Here is a 22,835-nt window from a genome sequence, read left to right as displayed (position 1 = left end):
AGCAGAGACAGAATATATCAGTAGGTCTTTTCTTTCGATCCTTTCTGGTTTCATTTTATTACTTTCTTCACACTTTCAATATTGACAGTTTTTAAGCTAAAATGCCCATATACTATCTTGGGCTTTGGCTGTTTATCCTAGATATCCCCCTTGTTATTTTCTCCAAACTTCAATCAATAATGTTACTTAACAAATGTTTAACCAAGAACCTACTTGCCATAGATGCACTGGACAAAGTTACTGGTCCTTACTGGCACTGGAGGAAAGGTCCCAGGTTTTCTGTCTATGAATAATCCCTGAAAAAGCGATGATTTGAAGACAGTAAGGACACTAATGTCAGCTTGCAGAAAAGCATAAGGAGCCAGAAATGAATTATGACCAACTGCAGAAAGGAATAAATTAGTCAAAGCACTAAAATTTAATGAAGAGATAATTTTTTAAAGTAGGTGAAATTGAGAAGTTACATGTAACATTACTATAGATTTAAAATTGTGCATATTCTTCCCCATAAAATTTCTCAAATGCAGTTAAACACACACACGTACAAAACCAAGCAATTATAAATCCTCTGAAGCATGTAACTGTGATTAGCTGCTACTCTCAGCAATATAAAAATACTTTTACCACAATTACATTCCAGCCTGTAATGTAATTCAAAACAAACAAGTCAGACATCGCTCAAATGGCAGAACCAACAAATACAGATGCTTTGCATCAAGGAAATGAATCCACCGAAGAAATGCAACAGGGGCCCGGAGCTGAGCTTCTGGTGGAACAGCGAGGCCCCCTTCTGGGCAGACGCAGCGAAACCCAGGGCGGCTCGGCAAGCTTGCTCGCTCACCCGCATGGGCCCCTTGCTTGCTGCAGTCAGAAGGCTGAGTATCGGGGACTTCCTGCTGCAGAGACCCTTTCCAGGGTTGTGGAAATGCACATTTTTGCATTTTAGCTTTTAATTCTAAATATGGACTTTTATAAAAAGAAATAATTTGATTTCAGATTAAACGAACCGTTCTATTTACTTGCACAACCAGCAGTCCCAACCCCAAATGCCATGTCTATCCCCTTTACCCTGCTTTTCCCTTGTCCTAATTCTTAACACCTTCTAAAATATATAATCTAGGTGGCGTCTACTGTCTCCCCCTGCTACAACAGCAGCTCTGTGTTTTGTTTGAGGATTCAATTAATGAATAGAGCCTAGCATAGGACAGCTGCTTGATAATAAAGAAGGACCTGTCTTATTTCTGCTTTTACCTTTTATTTTTAAGAAAATATTCATCTTCATTTTTAAAGAAGGCATAAGGATGGTTTTCTGATAGCAATATGCTATGAGTTAAAAATTATGCTCAAAAAAAAATGACGCTCAAGTACTTGTCTTAAAAATATGCATTTTCTCTGCTTTATAAAAGCAAAAAAACAACAAAAAACCTGTTCTGAGGAGCAAACATTCATAGTCTAGATGTACATAACTCTTCTACAGATTCCAAGGAAGTCACGGCCCTCAACCCCTGGGAGAACAGAGTGACGACAAACAATGAAGCATCCGATTCTGAAAAGCCAGGCATAAAGCAGGTGTCCCCCGCGTGGTGCACTCCAGTCCAGATACATGCCAGCCAACTGGGTCTGGAGGCCAATGCCAGCCAACTGGGTCTGGAGGCACATACGCTGAAACTCAGGACATTCCTGGCCTGGGCAGTGTGAATTTTGGCAAGAAGGTTATGCACTGCTTACTAATTTCTAAAACCTCAATCTTTGTTTTTTTTCCCCCCTTCTTAAAATGTTCTTTAAGCTTACAGAAAAGCTAATCATTGTTCACAACTGGGAGACTTTTTAAAAGTGCTGATTGGTTCCATCAACAGAGCAAATGGGGAGAGATGATTTTCCCAGGAGTTAAGGACATATGTAAACATGAGTCAACGATGTCAACAGCTTTCAGTCCAAGAATGTCATCGAGGGGCATCAGCCTTCCAGTAGAGCAAGTCAAGGTTTCTGACATTCCTTTTTCCGGACTTTTGACTTGGGTGCTGTGAAAAGAATAGAAAAGGAAAAGAGAAAATGAAGAGGTGGACCCTGGTCGAGTCTTTTCACACTGATTTTTCTTCAGTGAGGTTACGTTATGTACAACAGGGGAAAACTGACCATTTGGATTTTCCTGTTTGTAGAAGGTCTTTAACATTTCCACCGCTTCCTCAGCCCGATATCCGGGAATGCACTGATGAAATGAAAGAACTGAGAATGATTTTTGGCATATGAAAATGTGGCCTATATCCCATAAACACAGCAAAGTATACATAATTACATAAACTTATTTCAGATAACATTAATATACTTTGGGGATAGCAGCAATGTGGGTAAGTAAGAACATTACCAAAAGAACAGATGTATGGACTCACACATCACTCCAATCAACTATTCTTTCTCAACCATGTACTAAATTATTAGCTATGTGATCTTCCATATGACAGTTAAACTCTCTGTGCCTCAGCTTTCTCATGTGTAAAAGGTAGGTAATTATAGCACTTACCTCAGAGGGATTTCATGAAGATTAAATAAGATTACAAAAATAACACCTGTTACATACCTCGCACATCTTCAGTGTTTGTTAAGCATGAGCTATTTTTCTCTACTCCTGTTTACCAGTGGCCCATCTTGGGGTGGTGAGGTTGGGCCCCAGGAGGTGCTGTGTTTAGTGCAGAGCTGGCTTAAGATTCTCTCTTCCTCTGCCCCTCCCTCCCTGTGCTCCCTCTCTCTCAGATAAATAATCTTTTGTAAAGTGTTCAGTTTGATCCGTCTTTGGTATCTAACTAGACAGGAGATCGATACGTGAAAGAATAAGAAACTGTGATCATGGTAAGGAGTGAAATTACATGAAATATTGTAAGAAGATGAAATCTGAACTTGTCTTAAAGATAGCAAACATTTGAGGTGTCTAGTGTCTCAGTCAGTTAAGCGTCCGACTCTCAATTAGGCACAGGTCATGATCTCAGGATCATGAGATCGAGCCTCGAGACGGGCTCCCCCCACGGCACTGAGCATGCTTAAGGTTCTCAATCTCTCTCTCTCTCTCTCTCTCCTTCTGCCATATCATCCAACTCTCATGCAAATGCACATGTGCTCTCTAGAATAAATAAAAATTTAAAATTAAGAGAAAAACGAATATTTTAAGACACTGAGCCGAGCATTTCAGGGAAAGAGTAAGAATATGCTTGGGCTGTGTGAGGAAACCAACTAATGGGGGGTGGGGACCTGTAGATAAAGAATTAGATAAAATGAGGTCAAAATATGCAGGGCTTTGAAGCTGTGTCACAGGAATTTGGACTTGATACATGGCATCCTTCTAAGGTGCATGAAATGATAAAATGGACAGAGATTCCGGGGAGGCACATCTGGAAGCAGCCACAGGAGGGGAGGCTGGTGATGAGCGCCGACACAAGGGCCTGGCCGGTGTGGTCTGTTGGTCAGAACGAACCTCCCGTTTTCTTGTGCCTTCAGTCAGCTCTTACCTGAGCCTCTATGGCCCACATAAACCTTCCCTGTTAAAAGAAATAACCTTTCAGAGTTCGATGTTTTTAGACTGCATATGTAAGTGAGATGATACCGTATTTGTCTTTCTCCGACTTACTTCACTCGGCATAGTACCCTCAAGGTCCATCCACATTGTCTCCAATCGTAGAATTTCCTTCTTTTTTACGGCTGAATACTCTATTGCATATATATAATGATATATGTAGCTATAAAACACTTTCTTTATAGAAGCAGAGAGTAGAATGGTAGCTGCCAGGAGTGGAGGGGTGGGGGGTTGGAGGGAATGAAGAGACAGCTGATCCCAGGATACAAACTTTCAGTTCTAAGGTAAATTTTGAGGAACTAAGGTATAGCAGGGCGACTCTAGTTAACAATACTATATTGTGTTCTTGAAAACTGTTACGTTAAGAGAGTAGAGTTTAAATGTTCTCACCATAACAACAACAAAAGGGTAATTATGTGCGGTGGATGTGTGTTAACTAGCTTTATTGCGGTAAATATTTCATAATCTATACATCTATCAAATCCTCACACTGTATACTTTAAACGTACACAGCGTTATATGTCAATTATAGCTCAGTAAAGCTTGGGCGGGGGATCCCAATAACCTTCCTTCCACCCTGCCCCTCAGGCAAGCTGCTACCCTGCTGGTCCCTGAGAACATTCCAGACTCCTCACTGTTGCTCATGTGATTCTCACTTCCTCCTCAACCTCCTCCTCACTGGCTTTGCTTCCAGATATCCCACCGGCCCCTACTGACCAAAACGCTGGTTCCCTTTCCAACCTCCTCAATTCTCTGCAGCTGGGGAGACTACTGACCAATCTTGCTTCCTTTTAGAGCTCTCTCCTCCCTTGGCTTCTAGTTCTCACAACCTTCTCAGATCATGCTAACCAAGAGAAGGTCAGTCCCCTTCTCTTCACACCACATTAAGCGTTCATGCTGCTCAGAGCGCCACCTCTCCTCATGCTCTCATGAACACCAACTAGCACAAAGCACGCTCCTCTCCTATGAAGTTAGACCAGTGTTCCTCCATCTTGGCTGCTTAGTGGAATCACCTGGGAACTCTGTGGGATTATGGCTGAATGCCTCTCTGTCAGAATCCCCCCCAGGTGGAAAATAAGATAGTGATATGGAGCCTTGGTTGGTCCCCGATAGCTGGTCCCCCTGCTGTCCCAGCCCAAGGCTGCCTGGGTGACCCCACCCGCCCACCCCCACAGATCCATTCGGAAAGGGTCCGGTGTGGTGAGCCCCTCTCCTGAGAAACAGGGAGAACACATATAGGGGCCTGTCCCCTCACCCATCATCAATGAATGTTCATGGAAAACCTGCCTCTGGGTGAAGGGTTTCCCACGTAGCAGAGCAGCTCCCTCCCTGCGATCTAGTGAAAGTTAGCCCTGGACACAGAGTTTGTGAAAAATAAATAAAACTAAAAAAGAAAAAAAAAATTACTATATTCTCTTCTACCCTCTCACCTTCTTATCCAATGGGTCTGGGGTGGGGACCTCCCACAGCCACACCTAAAAGCTCTATAATATGCAGTCTGGGATGAAACCACCTGAGTTTTAGATGGAGAAGGAAACTGCATCACTCTGTGATACCAAGACAGTATTTTCAATTATTCATTATAAGTACAAATTTGTGGCTTTAATAAAAAGCACACATTCTTATTAAAATAAGCGTTTAAAAAATGGACCAGGTCTGTATTATAAGGTAACCACCATCTTCTCGGAAAAGAATAATTCTATAGGTCTCCTCTATGAGCTTAATGCTGCTTAGAAGCATTAAATGAGTCTACGACTCTGCAGTACAGAAACAACATCCCACCTCCCACAAACCCACCTACCCAAACCAGTCCAATAAAGGGAGAAAACACAGGATCCAGAGACCTAAGGTATGTTTTCTTTAGAATCTCAGACACTGGGGCACCTGGGTGGCTCAGTGGGTTAAGCCTCTGCCTTTGGCTCAGGTCATGGTCTTAGGGTCCTGGGATAGAGCCCCACATTGGGCTCTCTGCTCAGCAGGGAGCCCGCTTCCCTCTCTCTGCCTGCCTCTCTTCCTACTTGTGATCTGTGTGTGTGTGTGTGTCAAATAAATAAATAAAATCTTAATTTTAAAAAAAAAATCTCAGACACTTAAAAAAAAAAAAAAACACCATAATTTGGCATCAAACCTGGAGATATGGCTTCAAATCATGGTCATTCATTTCCCTAAAGCCAATTTTTCCAGGTACACACACTACAAACAGACTTATTCTTCAGTTCAGCCAGATCAGTGCTGTGCAGAGATGCACAGGAGAGGACTATTTATGCACCAATGTCACTGAGGTGTTGGAGAGAAATTTTTTACCCATGTCTGATATCCAAAGGCACATCCTTGTTCTGCCCAGAAACTTTTAGAAATTCTTTACCTCTTTCTCATAAATGAAGTACAAAGTCAGCAGCAATTCACTTGCAAAGAGTTAGGTAATCAAAATTCAAGCTACTGATATAAGTGATTGGAAAAATAAAATCACTCCACAGGTTTTTTTAAATGGTCAAGCTGATTATATTGTTTACTCGCCATCATTTTATTACAATTTCTTTTCTGATGTGATATTAAATGTCATCTATTCTAAAATGTACAGAAGTTGTTAGGAAAGCTAATGTTCAGCTGGGAAGACTCAAAATAGAATGTTTTCCAAAACTTATTCTCAGTGGGATTCAGCCAAATTTAGCCCTTCATAGGTGCTCAGTATTCTCCTAAGAATATCTGAGGGCTTTGAAGTTAACCACCCACCATGTCCAGCATTTATTAAATCCTTTTCTTTTTAAAACATTATATTTCTGGATTAACCTTGGAAAAAACAATCAAACCAGTTTGCAAAAAATGCTATGTGTCTGTAAGCCAAACTCTGAACTACCAATTCTTAATGCACATAGCATTAAACATAAAAACTTTGGGACAGTTGGCAAGATTAAAGGGAAAATAAAATTTTTAAGAGAAGATGAAAGCAGGGGTGCCTGGGTGGCTCAGTGGGTTAAGCATCTGCCTTTGGCTCATGCATGATCCCAGGGTCCTGGGATAGAGCCCCACACTGGGCTCCCTGCTCAGCGGAGAGCCTGATTCTCCCTCTCACACTCCCCTTGCTTGTGTTCCCTCTCTGATTGTCTCTCTCTGTCAAATAAATAAACAAAATCTTTAAAAAAAAAAAAAAGAGAGAGAGAGAGATACAGAGAGAAAGAGAAGATTAAAGTAATGTGGATACTTGGGTCTGGGGAAAATGTCAATATTAAAAAGACAGGGGGGAACATAATGAAAATACAAATATTCATTGCTAGACACAAAAATAGTACATAGCAACGGGGATGCCTCGGTGGCCCAGTTGGTTAAGTATGTGGCCCTCGGTTTTGGCTCAGTTCATGATCTTAGGGTCTTGAGATTGAGCCCCATGTCGAGCTCTAAGCTCACTGCAGAGTCTGCTTGACCCTCTCCCTCTGCTCCTCCCCGCCCCACACTCTCTCTCTCACTGTCTCTCTCATAAGTAAAATCTTTTTTAAAAATGTAAAACAAATAGTACACAGTGATAAAGCAAAAGGACTTGGAGCAAAAATATTGTGTGTGCATCGTAAATAGTATCTGCTGTCACTGACAGAGGCCCAGCTTCACACAAGCGCGAGGCAGCAGGGAGCTGGGGACACTCACCGAGGGAAAATGTCAACAGTGACAGCGTCTCCAAAACATACCTGAAGGCGCTGGTGAACACTGTCAGGAGATACCTGAGAAGGCCATGGACTCTCCTTCTGGAGAGATTCTGCTATTTAAGAGAGGCAAGCACTCACCTGGAAATGATTACCTGTCTTCCACCGAGGCACAAATGAACTTGACGAGAAGTCCTAGAGTCTGTCTAGTCCCAGCATGGCTTTCTGGTGTACTGACCACACATGAACTATTCCCAAGCCCGTGAAAAGCTCAAAGTCATCAGCAAGAAAAAGCATAAATGGGAAACATTACCTGAAATGGTCTCCCGGTATTTGGTAAATCAGCAGAGGCAATATTTAGGACAGAGCCACAACCACCAAACCGTTCATTCTGACAGCCATACACGACCAGCGGGATTTATGAAAAAGAATTAAGGTCCTGAAAAGAGTATGCAGCTCAAGTGCATAGAGTAACAAGTGCATAGAGTAACAAAACCAGGCCACCCTGGACAGACAAGCTCAGGCTACTTTTAAAAACAGTTAAGTTTAGGCTTAATTTTAAAAACCATACAATACCATTACACAGAAGAAGTTTTAAGGATTTAGAGATTAACATCTCACAATTGCAAATAATGAAAACCAAATACATAGTTGCTGAATGTTCATTGTTTGGTGTTCATTGTTTGGTGTTCTCTCTTGTCTTTCCTAATTCACTTTCCTTGAGTCATTAGAGAATTGGAGCCAGAAAGGAAGCAGGAATTTAATCTGGGGATTTTTACCTTTTAAAAATAGGTAAAAAAAGGTCCCCTAACCTTTTGCCAAATAAAATATAACCCATTCCCCAATATAAAACAGACCAAAGTTGAGCCACTCTGTGAGGCAGGATGGGGAGAAAGTTCTAAGTTTACCAGAACCTCCTTCTTCACAAAGTAGAGACTATACATGTAATACTCAAAACCCTCTGTTATTTTTAAAGTGATAAAAATTTTTCACATATACATAGAAAAATAAGTACATAAAAATGTGCAAGTATGAAATTGAGGTTTTGAACAAGCAAGTAATTTTTTAAAGATCTTAGAGATAAACTTGCTAACACTCGGTATTTGTGTCACTTACTCTATGAAAGACACATTTCAAAGAGCTGTAACTTTCTCAATTTCCATTTATTTACAATTATAATATCATCAGTGACTTTATTTACCTTGTGTTTACTTTTGACTTAAAATTTTTCACACAATTTAACAGGTATTCTTGGCAAAAATATATAAACAAAACACATACAAACAAAAACATATAAACAGAGAAAGAAAAATGTTAAATCGCCTATAATCTATTATTCAAAGGTACATATTCTTCAGACATTTTCTCTGCAGTTTTATAATCTACTTTAATTTGTGACTTATCCTTACGTAAGTTTGTTAGCTCTGAGTTTTTCTTCCTCTAGTTCATCTGGTCAATAGTTCTACATCTATTGATATAAAATGAAGAAATCTTGTGATTTAAAAATCCTTCCTAAAAATTTTTGGCCAAGGGGTACAATCTATTTCAACTTGCTTCATAAATCTGTTTTTGCATATGAGAAAAGCAGGTTATGTGTCTGGCCATTTTCAAGGTTACAGGAAGGGCACACGACATTAACTCACAAAGTCAAAGGATACTCATCAGGCGGAGAGCAGCCGCGCACATAATACAGGGCTCCACGGTGACATACAGCACGGTGTGTTCAAATACTTCAGAAGGACTCTTGCCACTTCGATGACACCAGTCTAGGGCCTGGTCAATGGCCACCATTTCTGCATGTCGGGTAGCCTGGTGAGAGAGGGGCTTATTACATCAACATGTAACTGTATTGTGCAAACATATGAAAACCAATACCAAAAAAAAATAGGTCTAATGCTTCTGCCAATGCTTTAATGAATAAACATTTGGGGATGCTCTTAGTGCTTGGCAATGTGTTTCCCAGTTCAAGTCCCATAACCTCACCAACAAAAGACACCAAATAGGAGATAGCACAAGAATTATGCTGCATTTTTAGTTAAGTACCTCTTAACTAAATGCTCTTTCAATTAAAATGCAATAGAGAATATTAGTCTCAGGGAGGAAAAAAGTAATCTAGAGCTTGTGAATATTCGAGAGGAAGCCTGAAGTCTTCACAAGCATGTGGGCCATTCCAGACATTTCCAAGGCCGTCCCTCACTTGACTCTAGGCAAATCTGTAGGTAGGTAGTAGGATGTCATCACTTATATTTTCTTTGGAATGAGATTTTTCACTCTGGCAGACTCTAGAGAAAAGCAGATTTGGTATCAGTCTCGGATACCTCCTGAGTGGCAGAGATTATAGGAGAAATCATACAGTGTGTGGAAATAACCATAGTTGAGTCTGAATCCTGACTGTGACAACGCTTATTACGTGGCCTTGGGCAGGTTACACAACTTCTCGAAGCTTTGGTTCCCCCGTATGTAAAACAGGGTTCACTGGCATCTATACCTTATAAAACACTGAATTACAAGAAGCATATGCTCCTTGCAGTCCACGTGCTCTGACATGCAAGAATTATTAATGATATTCAGAATAATCACATTTATCAATAAGCTTACACTGACTGTTAACGATGTACAAGCCATAGTGCTAAATACTGCATGAGGCTACAAAGTCTGTCCTCAGCAAGTACAGATCTGGTTGGGGCAAACAGGAAGTGCTCATGAACCTGTGGCGTGGAGTAGGGTGTGAGAGATGCTGGCACAGTGGCCCAAGGTGCCATAGAAACTACAGGCAGGTGGAAGCAAGGCTGGTCCTGAGTTACGATCTCAGAGCTGGAAGGGACTTTAGAGAACAGATTCCCAAAGCCACCTGCATAGCAGAAGTAACTGGGGTGCTTAAAAAAAAAGTTTCCCCAATTCAGGGGCTTTTTAACAATCAGCCTCAGAATTACTGAGTCAAATCTGCCCAGAATTCTCAGTAAGTAACTGTTTAACTGAATCCCTGCAACCAACCTCACTTTTTTAGAAAATCCAGAGTGATGTAATGTCCTGGAAACAAGTAAAGAAAGTGTTGGGTTTTTTGTTTGTATGTTTTTTGGGGTTTTTTTTAAAGATTTTATTTATTTATTTGACAGACAGAGATCACAAGTAGGCAGAGAGGCAGGCAGAGAGAGAGGGGAAGCAGGCTCTCTCTGCTGAGCAGAGAGCCCAATGTGGGGCTCGATCCCAGGACCCTGAGATCATGACCTGAGCCTAAGGCAGAGGCTTTAACCCACTGAGCCAACCAGGCACCCTTGGGCTTTTTTTTTTTTTTTTTAAGATTTATTTATTTATCAGAGAGAAAGACAGAGAGAGAGGAGGGGGAGGGGCAAATGGAGAGGAAGTGCACTCCCTGCTGAGCATGGAGCCCACCTTGGGGCTTGATCCCCAGGACCCTGAGATCATGACCTGAGCCGAAATCAAGAGTTGGCCACTTAACCAACTAAGCCACCCTGGCGCCCCTCCACCCCTCTTTTGGTGCTGAAGAACCAGAAGCTAATTTAGGACATGTCAAAAACACACAGTGGGAGAGGTGATGGTAGTATCAGAGCCAAAAGCAGGACTCAGGTTTCCTCATTTGGGGTCAAAGGTCTTTGTATAGTATTTTATAGGGCAATCTTCTATCAGGTACAGAAACCAAAATAAATGCAGGTTAATTTCAAGATACAGAAGAAACCCAGGTCATGGGGGGATTAGATGGACATCAGGGCATTCAAAGTTCTGATATTAAAGATATCATCCCAAAGCACAAAATACACAAAATAGGGAGAGAGGGCAATTACTTAAAATACAGAATTCTACTCCCCGACAAGTATCTGTGTATTTACTAATTGCTGCATCATGTTTATTACTTACCTTACAAATGTTTTGATATCCAAATAATAATTGCTCTGTGAATCCAGGTCCTACTTTGCATGTGTTTTATTTTTGATAGATGTGATGGATAAACATTAAATACCCCATAGCACCGGTACCAGCCCAGCCTGTTCTCTGGTTCCCACGACTGAACGATAAGATCAAAGTCTGTGTAAGCAGTGTTATGGTTATAAGCTGTGAGTCCACCTAGTATTTCTGATAATCCTAAAACTAGAATTCATTTATACTTACTGTGACACACTGTTGTGGTACCAAGAAGCGTTGCCTTAATTCACAAACTTCTCAACCTAACCACAATAACATAAAGGCACATTAATAACATTAATGTGTAATATCAGTGTGCCTGGGTTAAGCGTCCAACTCTTGTTTTCAGCTCAGGTCATGATCTCAGGGTCATAAGATCAAGTACTGGGTGTGGAGCCTGCTTAAGATTCTCTCTCTCCCTCTCCCCACCACACTCATGCATGTGTGCCCTCTCTCTCTAAAAAATTAATAAAATTTTAAAAAAATAATAAAGTGTTATGCAGCCATCAAAAGAAACGAAATCTTGCCATTTGCAACAACATGGATGGAACTAGAGCGTATCATGCTTAGCGAAATAAGTCAAGCGGAGAAAGACAACTATCATATGATCTCCCTGATATGAGGAAGTAGTGATGCAACATGGGGGCTTAAGTGGGTAGGAGAAGAATCCATGAAACAAGATGGGATAGGGAGGGAGACAAACCATAAGTGACTCTTAATCTCACGAAACAAACTGTGGGTTGCTGGGGGGAGGGGGGTTGGGAGAAGGGGGGTAGGGTTATGGACATTGGGGAGGGTATGTGCTTTTGGGTAAATTGGAAGGGGTGGTGAACCATGAGAGACTATGGACTCTGAAAAACAATCTGAGGGGTTTGAAGTGGCGGAGGGGTGGGAGGTTGGGGTACCAGGTGGTGGGTATCATAGAGGGCACGGCTTGCATGGAGCACTGGGTGTGGTGAAAAAATAATGAATACTGTTTTTCTGAAAATAAATAAATTGGAAAAAAAATAAAAAAAATAAAGTGTATACCACATGTAGGTACAGAGACAGCAGGTGGTAGAGACTTTATTCCATTGAATTATCTAGTAAACGAACAGTTTCCTCTACACAATACTTTAATACCTCTAAAGGTATAAACTAAAGGTGATTTTTTTAAATTTACTGGGAGGAAAACATTATTTAAAGGTACTACATAATGTGATATGAGTTAAACTGATGAGTTTTGTAAAGTGGAATTTTTCTATATTAGATTTGCTTAAGATGGAGATTAGATTCATTTCTTCAGTACTAACACTCCAAAGTGATAAAATTCCTTCTTGAGTTTCACTCAATGCTAAAATAAAACTCCATGAAATAGAAAATTAGCCCTAAAGATTGTCTTGTTTCCTTAGACGTTTTATATTTTCCAAATTTTAAACAATGAACATGGATCATTTTTATAATCAGAGAGGAAGGCATTCAGAAAAAGAAAAGTTAAGGGAAACTACCCTTCCATTCATAGCTACAGGTCTTGACACAGACCCACCTTCTGGCCAACTGTGATGCAGTGCAGTGCATTCCTACCCTTACTGTTGTGTGTCTGCAATTCAACTATTCAATCAACATACATTTTTGGTTTGATTAACTTCGTTTCGTCCCTTCCCCACAACTTCATTGTTGTAGACCATAAGGCAGCCAACAGGAACTTCAATATTTTCTAGGGCTTCCTTGGCCTAAAAGACAAAGTAGAAAATTTAAGACGTAATGTTCAATACCTGCAGCCAAGCACACATGTATAAACACCAGAACAAAGAAATACAGCTGAGCTTTCCCTTCCCTCACGTACAGTTCAGTATTTAGTGCCTCTGTTCTGTTCTATCTGTATTAAGAGAGACTCGGGAACAAAACCCCCTCACTGGTTCCAAGTTCCTGGTTCTTTTTCTTCTCACTGGAAGCAGAAGTGAGCAAAAGGCTGCTGCTATTGCCTCTTCCCATGGTGGCAGGGCCTGTAAAGCTTTTTGGAGATCACATACATATTTGCAAAGGAAAAGAATATATAAATAATTTTATATATAAATATAAAAGAATATATAAGACAAATGTATAAAACTTTTATATATAAAAGAATGTATAAATATTTTACTGAAGTCCTCTCCTTGTTGAAATTCCACTTGCTTCATTTTTTTGTTTCACTAAGTATTATAGAAGATACCCTCTCAAGTTCAAACAGCATGAAGGTAACCAGCCTGGACTCTCTGTGCTCTTTCTGCTTTGACACAAGAAAAGCTTTGGAGCGCTCTATGCTAAAATGGCACAACCACTTTGGAAAACGCTTGGGAAATTTTTCTAAAAAGTAAATATACATGTAGCCTATGAACAAATTCTAATCCTAAGTATATATTTAAGAGAAGGGAATACATGTCCACAAAAAAAAAAAATCTTGTAAAAGAACGTTCATAATAGCTTGATTCATAATAGTCCAAATCTACGAATGGCACAGGTGTGCGCCAACAAGAGAACGGGGAAACAAACTGCGGCACAGCGGCACGATGGATTGCTACTGAGCGATGGAAAGGAACAAGCTAGAGATACGCACAACAACACGGGTGAATGTCAGACACGCTGAGCGCAAGAAGTCAAACACAAAAGCATACACGCTGTATGGCTCCCTTCAGGTTTAGTACTAGAACAGACAAAACTAAACACGATGATAGCAATTTCTTCCTGGAAAGGCATCTATAGACCACTTTTCCAGGGTGGTCAAAACTCTATCTTGTAAAGGGGGTGGGTTACACAGATGTTTGCATCAGTCAAAACTGAATGGACAACTTATCTAAGACCCGTGTATTTCATTGCCTGTAAAGAACATCTCGACTGAAAAATATCCATTAGAAAAGTATGCTTAAGGATATGTCCACCACCTGCATCTTGGAAAGGGCAAACCACTGGTTAAATATGCAAAGTCTCCTCCATCAGAGGCTGTCCATTTTTCTTCTGGCTTTGTTGCTGACTGAACCACAGCAGTCGAGGCCCAAAATAGTTAAAGAGTACTTCTTTGGGCAGAGGGCAAAAGCAAGCAGGTTATATCTGCATACTCCTTGATCCTGTTGCTGAGAGCGAACAAGGAAGAATACAACCCTGGAACTAGTGTGTAATCATTTCCAACTCACTGTAGTCAAGAAAATCCAAGTATAGCTGTTTTTAGAAAGGCACAGCATTTCTTATTTTGACAGACCTGAAGACACTTTGGAAGATCAGATTACCAATTAAGTGTTGGTATTCACATACAGCCTAAGGCATGTACAGTGTAAGGTTGAAGACATTGCTTAAGACTGCACGTTCTACCTCTTGCACTAGCCCCAATTCCCAGCTATACTTTATTTAGAGTAGCAATAATTTTCTATCACCATGCTAACATGGGTTACTTAGCCACTTCAACCAGGCTCTTAACTGACACTTAACTTATCCTTGGGCCAATAAAGGTGAAAGGAGAGGCACACAGCACAGGGATAGCAAACTGTATCTCTCCTTCCTCCTCCAGACTGGCAGGGCAGAGCTAGGGCCTACAGAGATGTAGGGAGAGAGTCGCGGAAGCAGTAAGACTGCATTCTTCTGAACCGGGTCATGAACCACCCACAGGCTAGCTCTGTTCAGTTCCGTAACAATGGCTAAAGCATGCCAGGTTATGCAAAATTCGAAAGTCTGAAGAGTTCCAAGGTTTGGTGAATATATACAAATAATAAATAAATACACAGATAAATAAATACACAAATGCACCATTGGCTACTAGAGAAAGAAAAGCCAGGAGGAGGACTGACAGCTAGGGAGGATGGTGATGCTGAGTACCCACATAGTTAAGGCAATCAGCACACGGAAAATGTTATTTAAAATTAGATTGGGAGTACACAGAACCCCACGCACACACAAAGGAGAAATCATTTACTCATCCCACAAATATTTATTGAATATCTTGAGACAGGAAAATTATCCTGGCTTATTTGGGTGGCTCTAAATGCAATCACAAGTCTCCTAATAAGAGAGGCAGAGAAAGAGATTTGAAGACATTACACCGTTGGCTTTGAAAATAGAGGAAGGAGCCATGAATCAAGTAAAGAAGCCATGAGTCAAGTAAAGAATGTTGCTCCAGAAGCTGGAAAAGTTGAGGAAACATAACCACCTCTAGAACCTTCAGAGGGCACAGAGCTTTGCTGGAACACTGGGTTTGGCCCAATGAAATGAATTTCAAAAACTTGGCATCCAGAGCTGTAAGAGAATAAACTTGTGTCATTTTAAGCCCCCTAGTTTGTAGTGATTTGTTACAGAAGCCATAGGAAACTAATACACTGTTACAAAAAAGAAAGGACAAGCTAAAACGGAAAGAAAATATTTGCAAACTGTATAACCCACAAAGGTCTACTATCAAGACTATACAAAGAACTCTAAAAGTTCAACAACAAAAAAATCCAAAAACAATCCAACTAGAAGATGGACAAAGGACATTAAAAGACACTTCACCAAAGAGGTGAATAAGTACATGTAAGGATATTCATAGCATTAGCTATTAGGGAAATGCAAATTATAACCACAATGAGTTACTAATACACACCATCAGTGGCTAAAATAAAAAGTAAAAACACCAAATGCTGGTAAGGCTGAAGAAAAATGGGGTCACTTACTTATACACTGCTGGTAGGACTGTAAAATGTTACAGTCATTCTGGAAACCAGTTTGGTAGCTTCTTAAAAAGCAACACATGCCGTGAACACATGACCCAGCAACTGCACTCTCAGACGTTATCCCAAGGAACCAAAAGCTTGTGGTCATACAGTACATAAATTCATATACAGACACAAATGTTTGTAGGTATATTATTCATAACAGGCAAAAACTGGAAATGATCCAAATGTCCTTCAGAGGATGAATAGTTGAACTATGGTACGTCCATCCCATAAAATACTACACAGCAACAAAAGAAACAGACTACTGATTCACTCAACATTTGGATGGGCTTCAAGGAAATCATGCTGAATGAAAAGAACCACCCCCCCCCCGAAGATTCTATATTCACATATATAACATTCCTGAATGCAAAATTACAGCTACTAAGAATGGATTAGTGCCTGCCGGGGTTTAAAGGTTTGAGAGAATAGCGGCTATGAAGGATAGCACGAAGAAGCCTTGTAACCGAGCAGTTCCGGTGGAGGGTCAACAAAACCAACCATGACAAAATTGCACAGAACTGCACACACGTGTTCATACAAAGCCGGTTCTATCTGAATAATCTCTATGGATTGCAGCAATGTCCTTCTCCTGGTTTGATCACTGCACGGCAGGTACCTAAGATGTTACCACAGAGGAAAGCTGGGTGAAGGGTACAGGAGCTTTCCCTATATACTTTTTTTTTTTCCCCCAACTTCCGTGAATCTATAATTATTTCAAAAGGAAACATTTAAAAAATAATAGTACAAGTAGAGTAAACGAGAAATACCTTGCAATGGAGGTTAAGAAGAAATGCCTAGGAAGGTAGCAGGAAAATCAAGGGTGTCAGAGCGACTGGGTGGCTCTGCTCAGGAGAGAGTCCGCTTCTCCCTCTCCCACTGCCCCACCCCTGCTTGTGTGATCTCTCTAAAATAAATAAATAAACTATTTCAAGAGAAAGAAGGAGAGAGAGAGAGAGAAAGAAAGGAAGAGAAAGGAAGGAAGGAAGAGAAAGAAGAAAGAAAGAAAGAAGGAAAGGAAGGAAGGAAAGGGAGAGAAGGAGGGAGAAAGGGAGAAAGGGAGGGAGGGAGAAAGAAAATCAGAAGTGTCTGCTGTTAGGGAAGATGGCGGCCCGGAGTGGCGGGGACGGGGGATGGACACAGACCAAGAAAAAAGGGTGGGTGACACAGATGTAATTTTGGTGGAAGGGTGAAAATGAAAACCAGTGGCTTGAAGAGTGACCTATCTACAGGTTAAATTTCTAGCTTCTACCTATTACCCTAGACTATTATGTCTACATAACAATTGTTCTGATTCTGAGTTTATAAATTATAAGAGCTTACAACTATAGAAAAATTTACTTTGATGGGGCGCCTGGGTGGCTCAGTGGGTTAAAACCTCTGCCTGCCTTCAGGTCAGGTCATGATCCCAGGGTCCTGGGATGGAGCCCCACATCAGGCTCTCTGCTCAGCGGGAATCCTGTTTCCTCCTCTCTCTCTCTGCCTGCCTTTCTGCCTACTTGTGATCTCTGTCTGTCAAATAAATAAATAAGATCTTTAAAAAAAAAAAAAAAGAAAGAAAGAAAAGAAAAGAAAAATTTACTTTGACCCAGGACTATTTTAAGCATTTTATCATTATTAATGCATTTCACGTACAACCCTATGAGATTGATTCAGTGAGCTTCCCCAGCTTACAGATGAGTAAATGGAGACATGGGGGTGTTAGGGGATTTGCTCCTGTGAGAGGCCGAGGCCAAAATCCAGGCAATCTGTTTCAGGTATTCATTTCTTCAACAAATATTTACGGAACACCTACAAGGTTCCTGGCCACTCGGCCTCAAATTTCTACTCCAGTCACCACTGACCAGCTACTTTGTCACTTTTGGGGTTCAAAAGAGGCCTAGTTCAAGGGACAAAAGGAGAGTGAGACCTAGAAAGTTGAAGGCTAAAAAACTGCAAGAAACAAATCAGGGGGCCACATGACACAGATTTTCTGTAAAACTATCTCCTGAAGAGGTAATTCTATGTGTGGCTGTGTAGCTACCTCAAGTACGTAGATGGGAATTCAAGGCTCAGTGGGGAAGGAGTGGCATAGGACAGGAAGAACCTGTGGAGCCCACTGTCTTTCCAAGTCCTGACTTAGGTCACCTGGGAAAAAGCCTGGCAGCCTCCTGCTCCACCCAGGGCCCCAGGTGACTGGACGTGTGCCTTTCATACTTTCTTTGCGACTCTCTCTTTTTCCTTCCAGCAAATGTAGCTCCTTTATTCCACGCCCCTTCCTCTCTTCCACTATCTTCCTATTTGCTTAGAGTAACTCGTTTTTTTGTGAAAAGCCTTTAGCTGATGTCCAAATGAGAGAGGAAACATGAGCAGTGGGGCAAATCAGGTTATTAATGAGCACTAGCCCAGCCCACCATGCTGAAGGGGAGTGGTTGAGCAGCTGGGAATGGTGGGTTAGAGAGAAGGTGGTGAGAACAACCCTAAAAGCCCACGGAAATGGGTTTAGGTGAAATGCTGTTCAATAAAATACATATTTGTTTTGCTGTCAAGTTCAAAATAGAATTAAACGAATTAAATAATTTACATAGTTTTCAATCCATCTCCTCTTATACTCTTCAACTCTCCCACCAACTTTCGGTCAAATCTGATCATTTCTTTGTGAATTTGCATTGTTACTTTGTACCTTGTCCTTTTAACATGCAGAAGTTTTTAATATTTATGTAATTAAAACCCATCCATCTTTCTCGTCTGTTTTCTGCCTTTGATGGTATAAAGAACCCGGGACGCCTGGGTGGCTCAGTAAGAACCCAACTCTATTCCACTAACATCTATTTACTTACCACGGGCTCCTTTCTGTTTTTATTCTTCTTACGCTATCTTTTTTATTAGATTTTTACTAAAAAAGCATAGTGAAAAATTTCTTTAAAATTACCCATATCTTAAAAAAAAAAAGACCAATATCTTTACCGTGTTAACTAATTATTTGTGTGTGTGTTCTCCTCTAGTCTTTGTTTATTTGATAAAGAAAAAAAACAGCTTTTATTTATTGAGCATAATGTGTCAGGGACTTTACAAACATTATCTCTTTTAACCTATACAACCCTGTCACATAGATACTATATACCCATTTTACAGAAGAGGCCTCTGTGGCTGAACGCTCAAGAACTGTCAAGGTTAGCTGGCTGTCAGTAGTCATTCTAGGGTTTGAACATATGCCTAACCTCTAAATGTATATATATAGTATAAAATAATTTGTATTCTGCTTGCTTAATGTTGAATACCATATGTAGCTGTCATAGTTAATGTCATGTTTGTACCTAATAGCCATAACCGTTTTGATAAAAGCACGTTATTCAACACAGTAATATACCATAATTTAACCACTTGTCTTCATCGGAAGTTTGAAATGCTTCCTAGTTTTCCCTGTTACATGAAACACTGAAATGACAATGATTACCTTTATCTTTCTAAACTATTTCCTTAAGCTAAGTGCCACATATTTATCTTACTATGTCAAATGATAAGAACATTTTTTTTTTGAGGCTATTAATCATATCATGCCAGGTTGCCTTCCAAAAATGTTATACCTGTTGAACTATTAGGGTTGTATGGCTTTTTGCTCAGACTCACTTACTTTAGACAACATTTTAAAAAATAGATTTTAAGCTTTCTCAAAAACTGTTTTCCTTTCTTTTATAATTCAGGCTTATGTCTATAGATTAAAATCATAAACTAGGATAGAAATTTTCTAGCACTACCCCCTTTATTTTAAACAGTAAGACCCAGAAATTATATGACTTGGCTGGTCCAATCAGAGCCAGACATTCTACTTATCCATATTGGCCATTTACATATGTCTACTCTGCACAAGTGCTATGAAGATACTAGTATCCTCCCTACTACATGTACCCTGCATATTTCCCTGTCAAATTCCTCGGGCGTGAGCACATTTGGCACTGGCTATGCTTCTTGTTGAATCTTAAACTCTTCTCAGAAGTACACAGTAAACCTTGAATTACTTCAACAATCGTTGAAGTAGTTCAGGATTTGAAGTTTCTGTAGTGGGGAGGGAGAGACTAAACAAAGCACAAGATTTCTGACAAGCACTTTTCCCCTTCTTTAAGACCTAGAAGAACATGTATATGTCAAAACCAAAATACAAGAGCTAAGTTAAGATCCTTCTTGACCTTATGTAGGTATAGGTAAACTAGGTAATCACATCCCCTAGGTTTTTATAATCCAGTTAAGAGGGGTTCCTGGGTGACTCAGGTGGTTAAGCATCTGCCTTCCGCTCAGGTCGTGATCCTGGGAGTCCTGGGATTGAGCCCCACATAGGGCTCTCTACTCAGCGGTTATCCTGCTTCTCCCTATCCTGCTTCTCCCTCTCTTGCTCACCCTGCCTCTCTCTGTCAAATAAAAAAATAAAATCTTAAAAAATACATAATCCAATAAGAGACAAAAATGTCAAAGCCAGAGAGATCTGAGAAACTATGTGGAGTACAACCATCTCATATTACAAGGTAGGAAGGGAAGGGGGTAGGAGATGACTTATGCAAGGTCACAGCAAAAAGTAGTAAAAGGACTTAAGTATTTAGTGCAAAGTCTAGAGAAAAGTGCAGAGATAGATGAAGGAAATATTCCAATATATTATGACCAAAAGACACTTAAAGGAAAATAAAGGCCCAAAATGTGAAAGGATGGGGGAAAAAAATCCCAACTCTGCTACATGAGCAAGAAAGCCCAATGACTGATAAAGTTATCTGTTTTCAAAAACACTATTAAGTTCTCCATGGTAGCATCTCTGAAAATTTCATCTAAGCAGCCTCCACAAATAAATACTTTAAGGAGAGAGCTCCTGAAGCAAATGAAAATAAACAGAAGAGCCCATAAATTCTGACTTCTCAGCATTCAGGCATCATCTGCCCTCTGGAACTCTCACCCATGTAAGGATACAAATGCAGCTTACTCTAGGGAATTTTAGCCTTTTAGTGTATATGTTATCATCTTCACTATTTAGGAAGAAGCTGCCCGGCATACACATTATTGAAATGATTTGGAGAAGGGAGAGTGAGATTTTGATATCACGTGCAAACTCCTTGTCTCCAATGTAGAGGATTTAGTAACACAAAAGAGGTTCAGGACAAACAAATCCATATCACAAGTTACAAATTAATTTTTAAATGTATATGCGAACAGTAATTAAAGTTTTGGAATGCTACATATCTTATAAGTTTATTGGAGGAAATAAATTATGAAGTGAGCTCCAAGAATGGGTCATAAAATCAAGTTAGTGGGTCAGGACCAGCATTTTTTTCAAAAATGGACAAAAGAGCGTTCTGCGCTGGGGCAGTGGTGGGGGCAGTGGTGGCGGTGGTGGCGGTGGCGGCAGGCGCGCTCTGGACCTGCAGAGCGATGCTGGCCAATTCGTGGACCTGGCTGGACCTGTCGCGGAAACGCTCTGTCAGCAACCGCACTGTCCGCCCCGTCCGCACCACGGCTCACGCGTCCACTCAGACTAACGTGGCTGAGTGACCGGACAACAGGCAGATTCAAGTACCACTTTACGCTACGCTATCTGTAAGGCCACTACTAGGATGGGTGAGTCAGATGACTCCATCCTCCGACTGGCCAAGGCCAACAGCATCGTTCCAAAAAAACTTGTGACTGAAGAGGCTCACGGATGTGGAATATTTGTCAGAAATACAAGCACACCCCTCCCCCATCCAAAAAATACCAGGAAATCTGTACAAAGGAAGGTTAAGTACTGTTCTGTGAAACTTTTGTTTCGGTGATAGCTACGTGTGTTATTCACTGGGTTGCAATATAAAATGGTCTTTTTTTTTACTCTGGGTCGTTTTCCAAAAAGTATGAGAAACACGTTTAAAGGTACATTGTGTAAGTAGCAGAAACAAATGGATAGACACTGTCATGCATCCGGGAATAGAGAAAAACATTTGGCTGTAACAGCGAATGAATGCCGGGGAAACCGTCTGAACAGAGAGCAGAGAGAAATATACCAAAATCAGTCTCAGTGCTGAATTCCCAATGCCAAGCATGGTGTACTCCATAAACATCTGTGGAGTGAATGAATACATAATTATGCAATCAATTAACTACTGGAGACCAGAGGCCACTAGAAAAATACAATCAGAACCATGTCTGAAATAGATTTCCTTTACAGCAGCTTTAAAAAAATGTGAAGCGGAAGGACATTATACATACGTATGCCAAACACAGTCTTCTCCCCATGAAGGAGCTCACTGGCACACTGAAGTATGGGGAAGGTCGGACTGGACACCCATCAGATCAGAGCCCTAATGAGCCAGCCGTCCTGGAGGGAACGAAGGAAGGAAGTGCAAAGGCCAGAGGGCAGGAAGACAGACGAATGACTGGTGAGATCTGGCTGTGCAGGGACTTGTTTTTATCCTGATCTATCAGCGTCCTTTCCCCTCCTGGACAGGTTCAAGAGGTCCTAAGTACAGAAGAATGTGACTCTCCGGATTTGGAGTGTGTCTGCGGGAAAGAAGGGGACTCAGCACGTTCCGTGCCAGCAGCAGCTGAACGAGGATGTGTGGCTCAGACATGCCAGTGACAAAAGAAACGACTTCTCTATTTCCTCTCTTCCTTCCCCTACAGCACTGTGAGACTAAAGACCATTTCAGGGCAGTAAAGCCAGCTGTCCACCCCAGAAAACGTGACTGCCATCGAGACTCCTTCTCGATGAGAAGGCACACCCCGGGCGTCTGCTCAAATGCTCGGGTCACGAAGGGGGCTAATGAAACTTCCCACCCACGGCGTCCACCTCCTGCAGCCCTCACCATCTGCATCGCATCCTCCATCCACTTTTCGGTCTCCTCCGCGGTCACCGAGCCCACGCAGCCGCCAGGAGCCGGCGTGGCTGCAGCTTTCGCCTCCATGCCGCGCCCGGGCCGCGGTGCTCGGCGCCAGGGGCTGGGGCCGCGGAGGAGCGCGGGTAACGGAACGCGGCGACGGCGGGCCACGGTTTCCAGGGAAGTCGAACGGCGACGCACTCGGGAG

General features: G+C 41.3%; 1 protein-coding gene across 4 annotated transcripts; it reads right to left on the bottom strand.

The window, feature by feature from the left end:
- Positions 1-395: 395 nt before the first annotated feature.
- ADAT2 (adenosine deaminase tRNA specific 2) lies at positions 396-22,747 on the bottom strand. Of its 4 annotated transcripts, none has more exons than XM_044247537.1 (6): positions 22,616-22,747; positions 12,729-12,833; positions 8,859-9,009; positions 7,514-7,620; positions 2,137-2,209; positions 396-2,021 (listed from the first exon to the last, which is right to left on the bottom strand). In XM_044247537.1, exons 1-6 carry the CDS (start codon positions 22,712-22,714, stop codon positions 1,978-1,980), a joined length of 579 nt encoding a protein of 192 aa, XP_044103472.1. In that variant the 5' UTR covers positions 22,715-22,747; the 3' UTR covers positions 396-1,977. The 4 variants fall into 4 exon arrangements, 3 of the variants coding, with proteins under 3 accessions (XP_044103472.1, XP_044103490.1, XP_044103482.1); XM_044247555.1 differs by lacking the exon at positions 22,616-22,747 and adding an exon at positions 22,020-22,036; XR_006384514.1 differs by having other exon boundaries at positions 1,996-2,021; positions 2,137-3,530.
- Between the last annotated feature and the right edge of the window lie 88 nt (positions 22,748-22,835).

The sequence above is a fragment of the Neovison vison genome, chromosome 1 (genome assembly GCF_020171115.1).
Source record: "Neovison vison isolate M4711 chromosome 1, ASM_NN_V1, whole genome shotgun sequence".
In the NCBI taxonomy this organism is placed as follows: Eukaryota; Metazoa; Chordata; class Mammalia; order Carnivora; family Mustelidae; genus Neogale; species Neogale vison.
The sequence above is the reverse complement of the archived record's forward strand: the minus strand, read 5'-3'. Positions and strand labels throughout refer to the sequence as shown.

Coding starts and splice junctions, on each gene's coding strand:
- ADAT2 (XM_044247537.1), bottom strand. CDS start 22,714: ATGGAGGCGAAAGCTGCAGCCACGCCGGCTCCTGGCGGCTGCGTGGGC. Junction 12,834..22,615: donor TGGAGGATGCGATGCAGATG/GTGAGGGCTGCA, acceptor TTTGTCTTTTAG/GCCAAGGAAGCCCTAGAAAA. Junction 2,210..7,513: donor ATACCGGGAGACCATTTCAG/GTAATGTTTCCC, acceptor TCATTTCATCAG/TGCATTCCCGGATATCGGGC.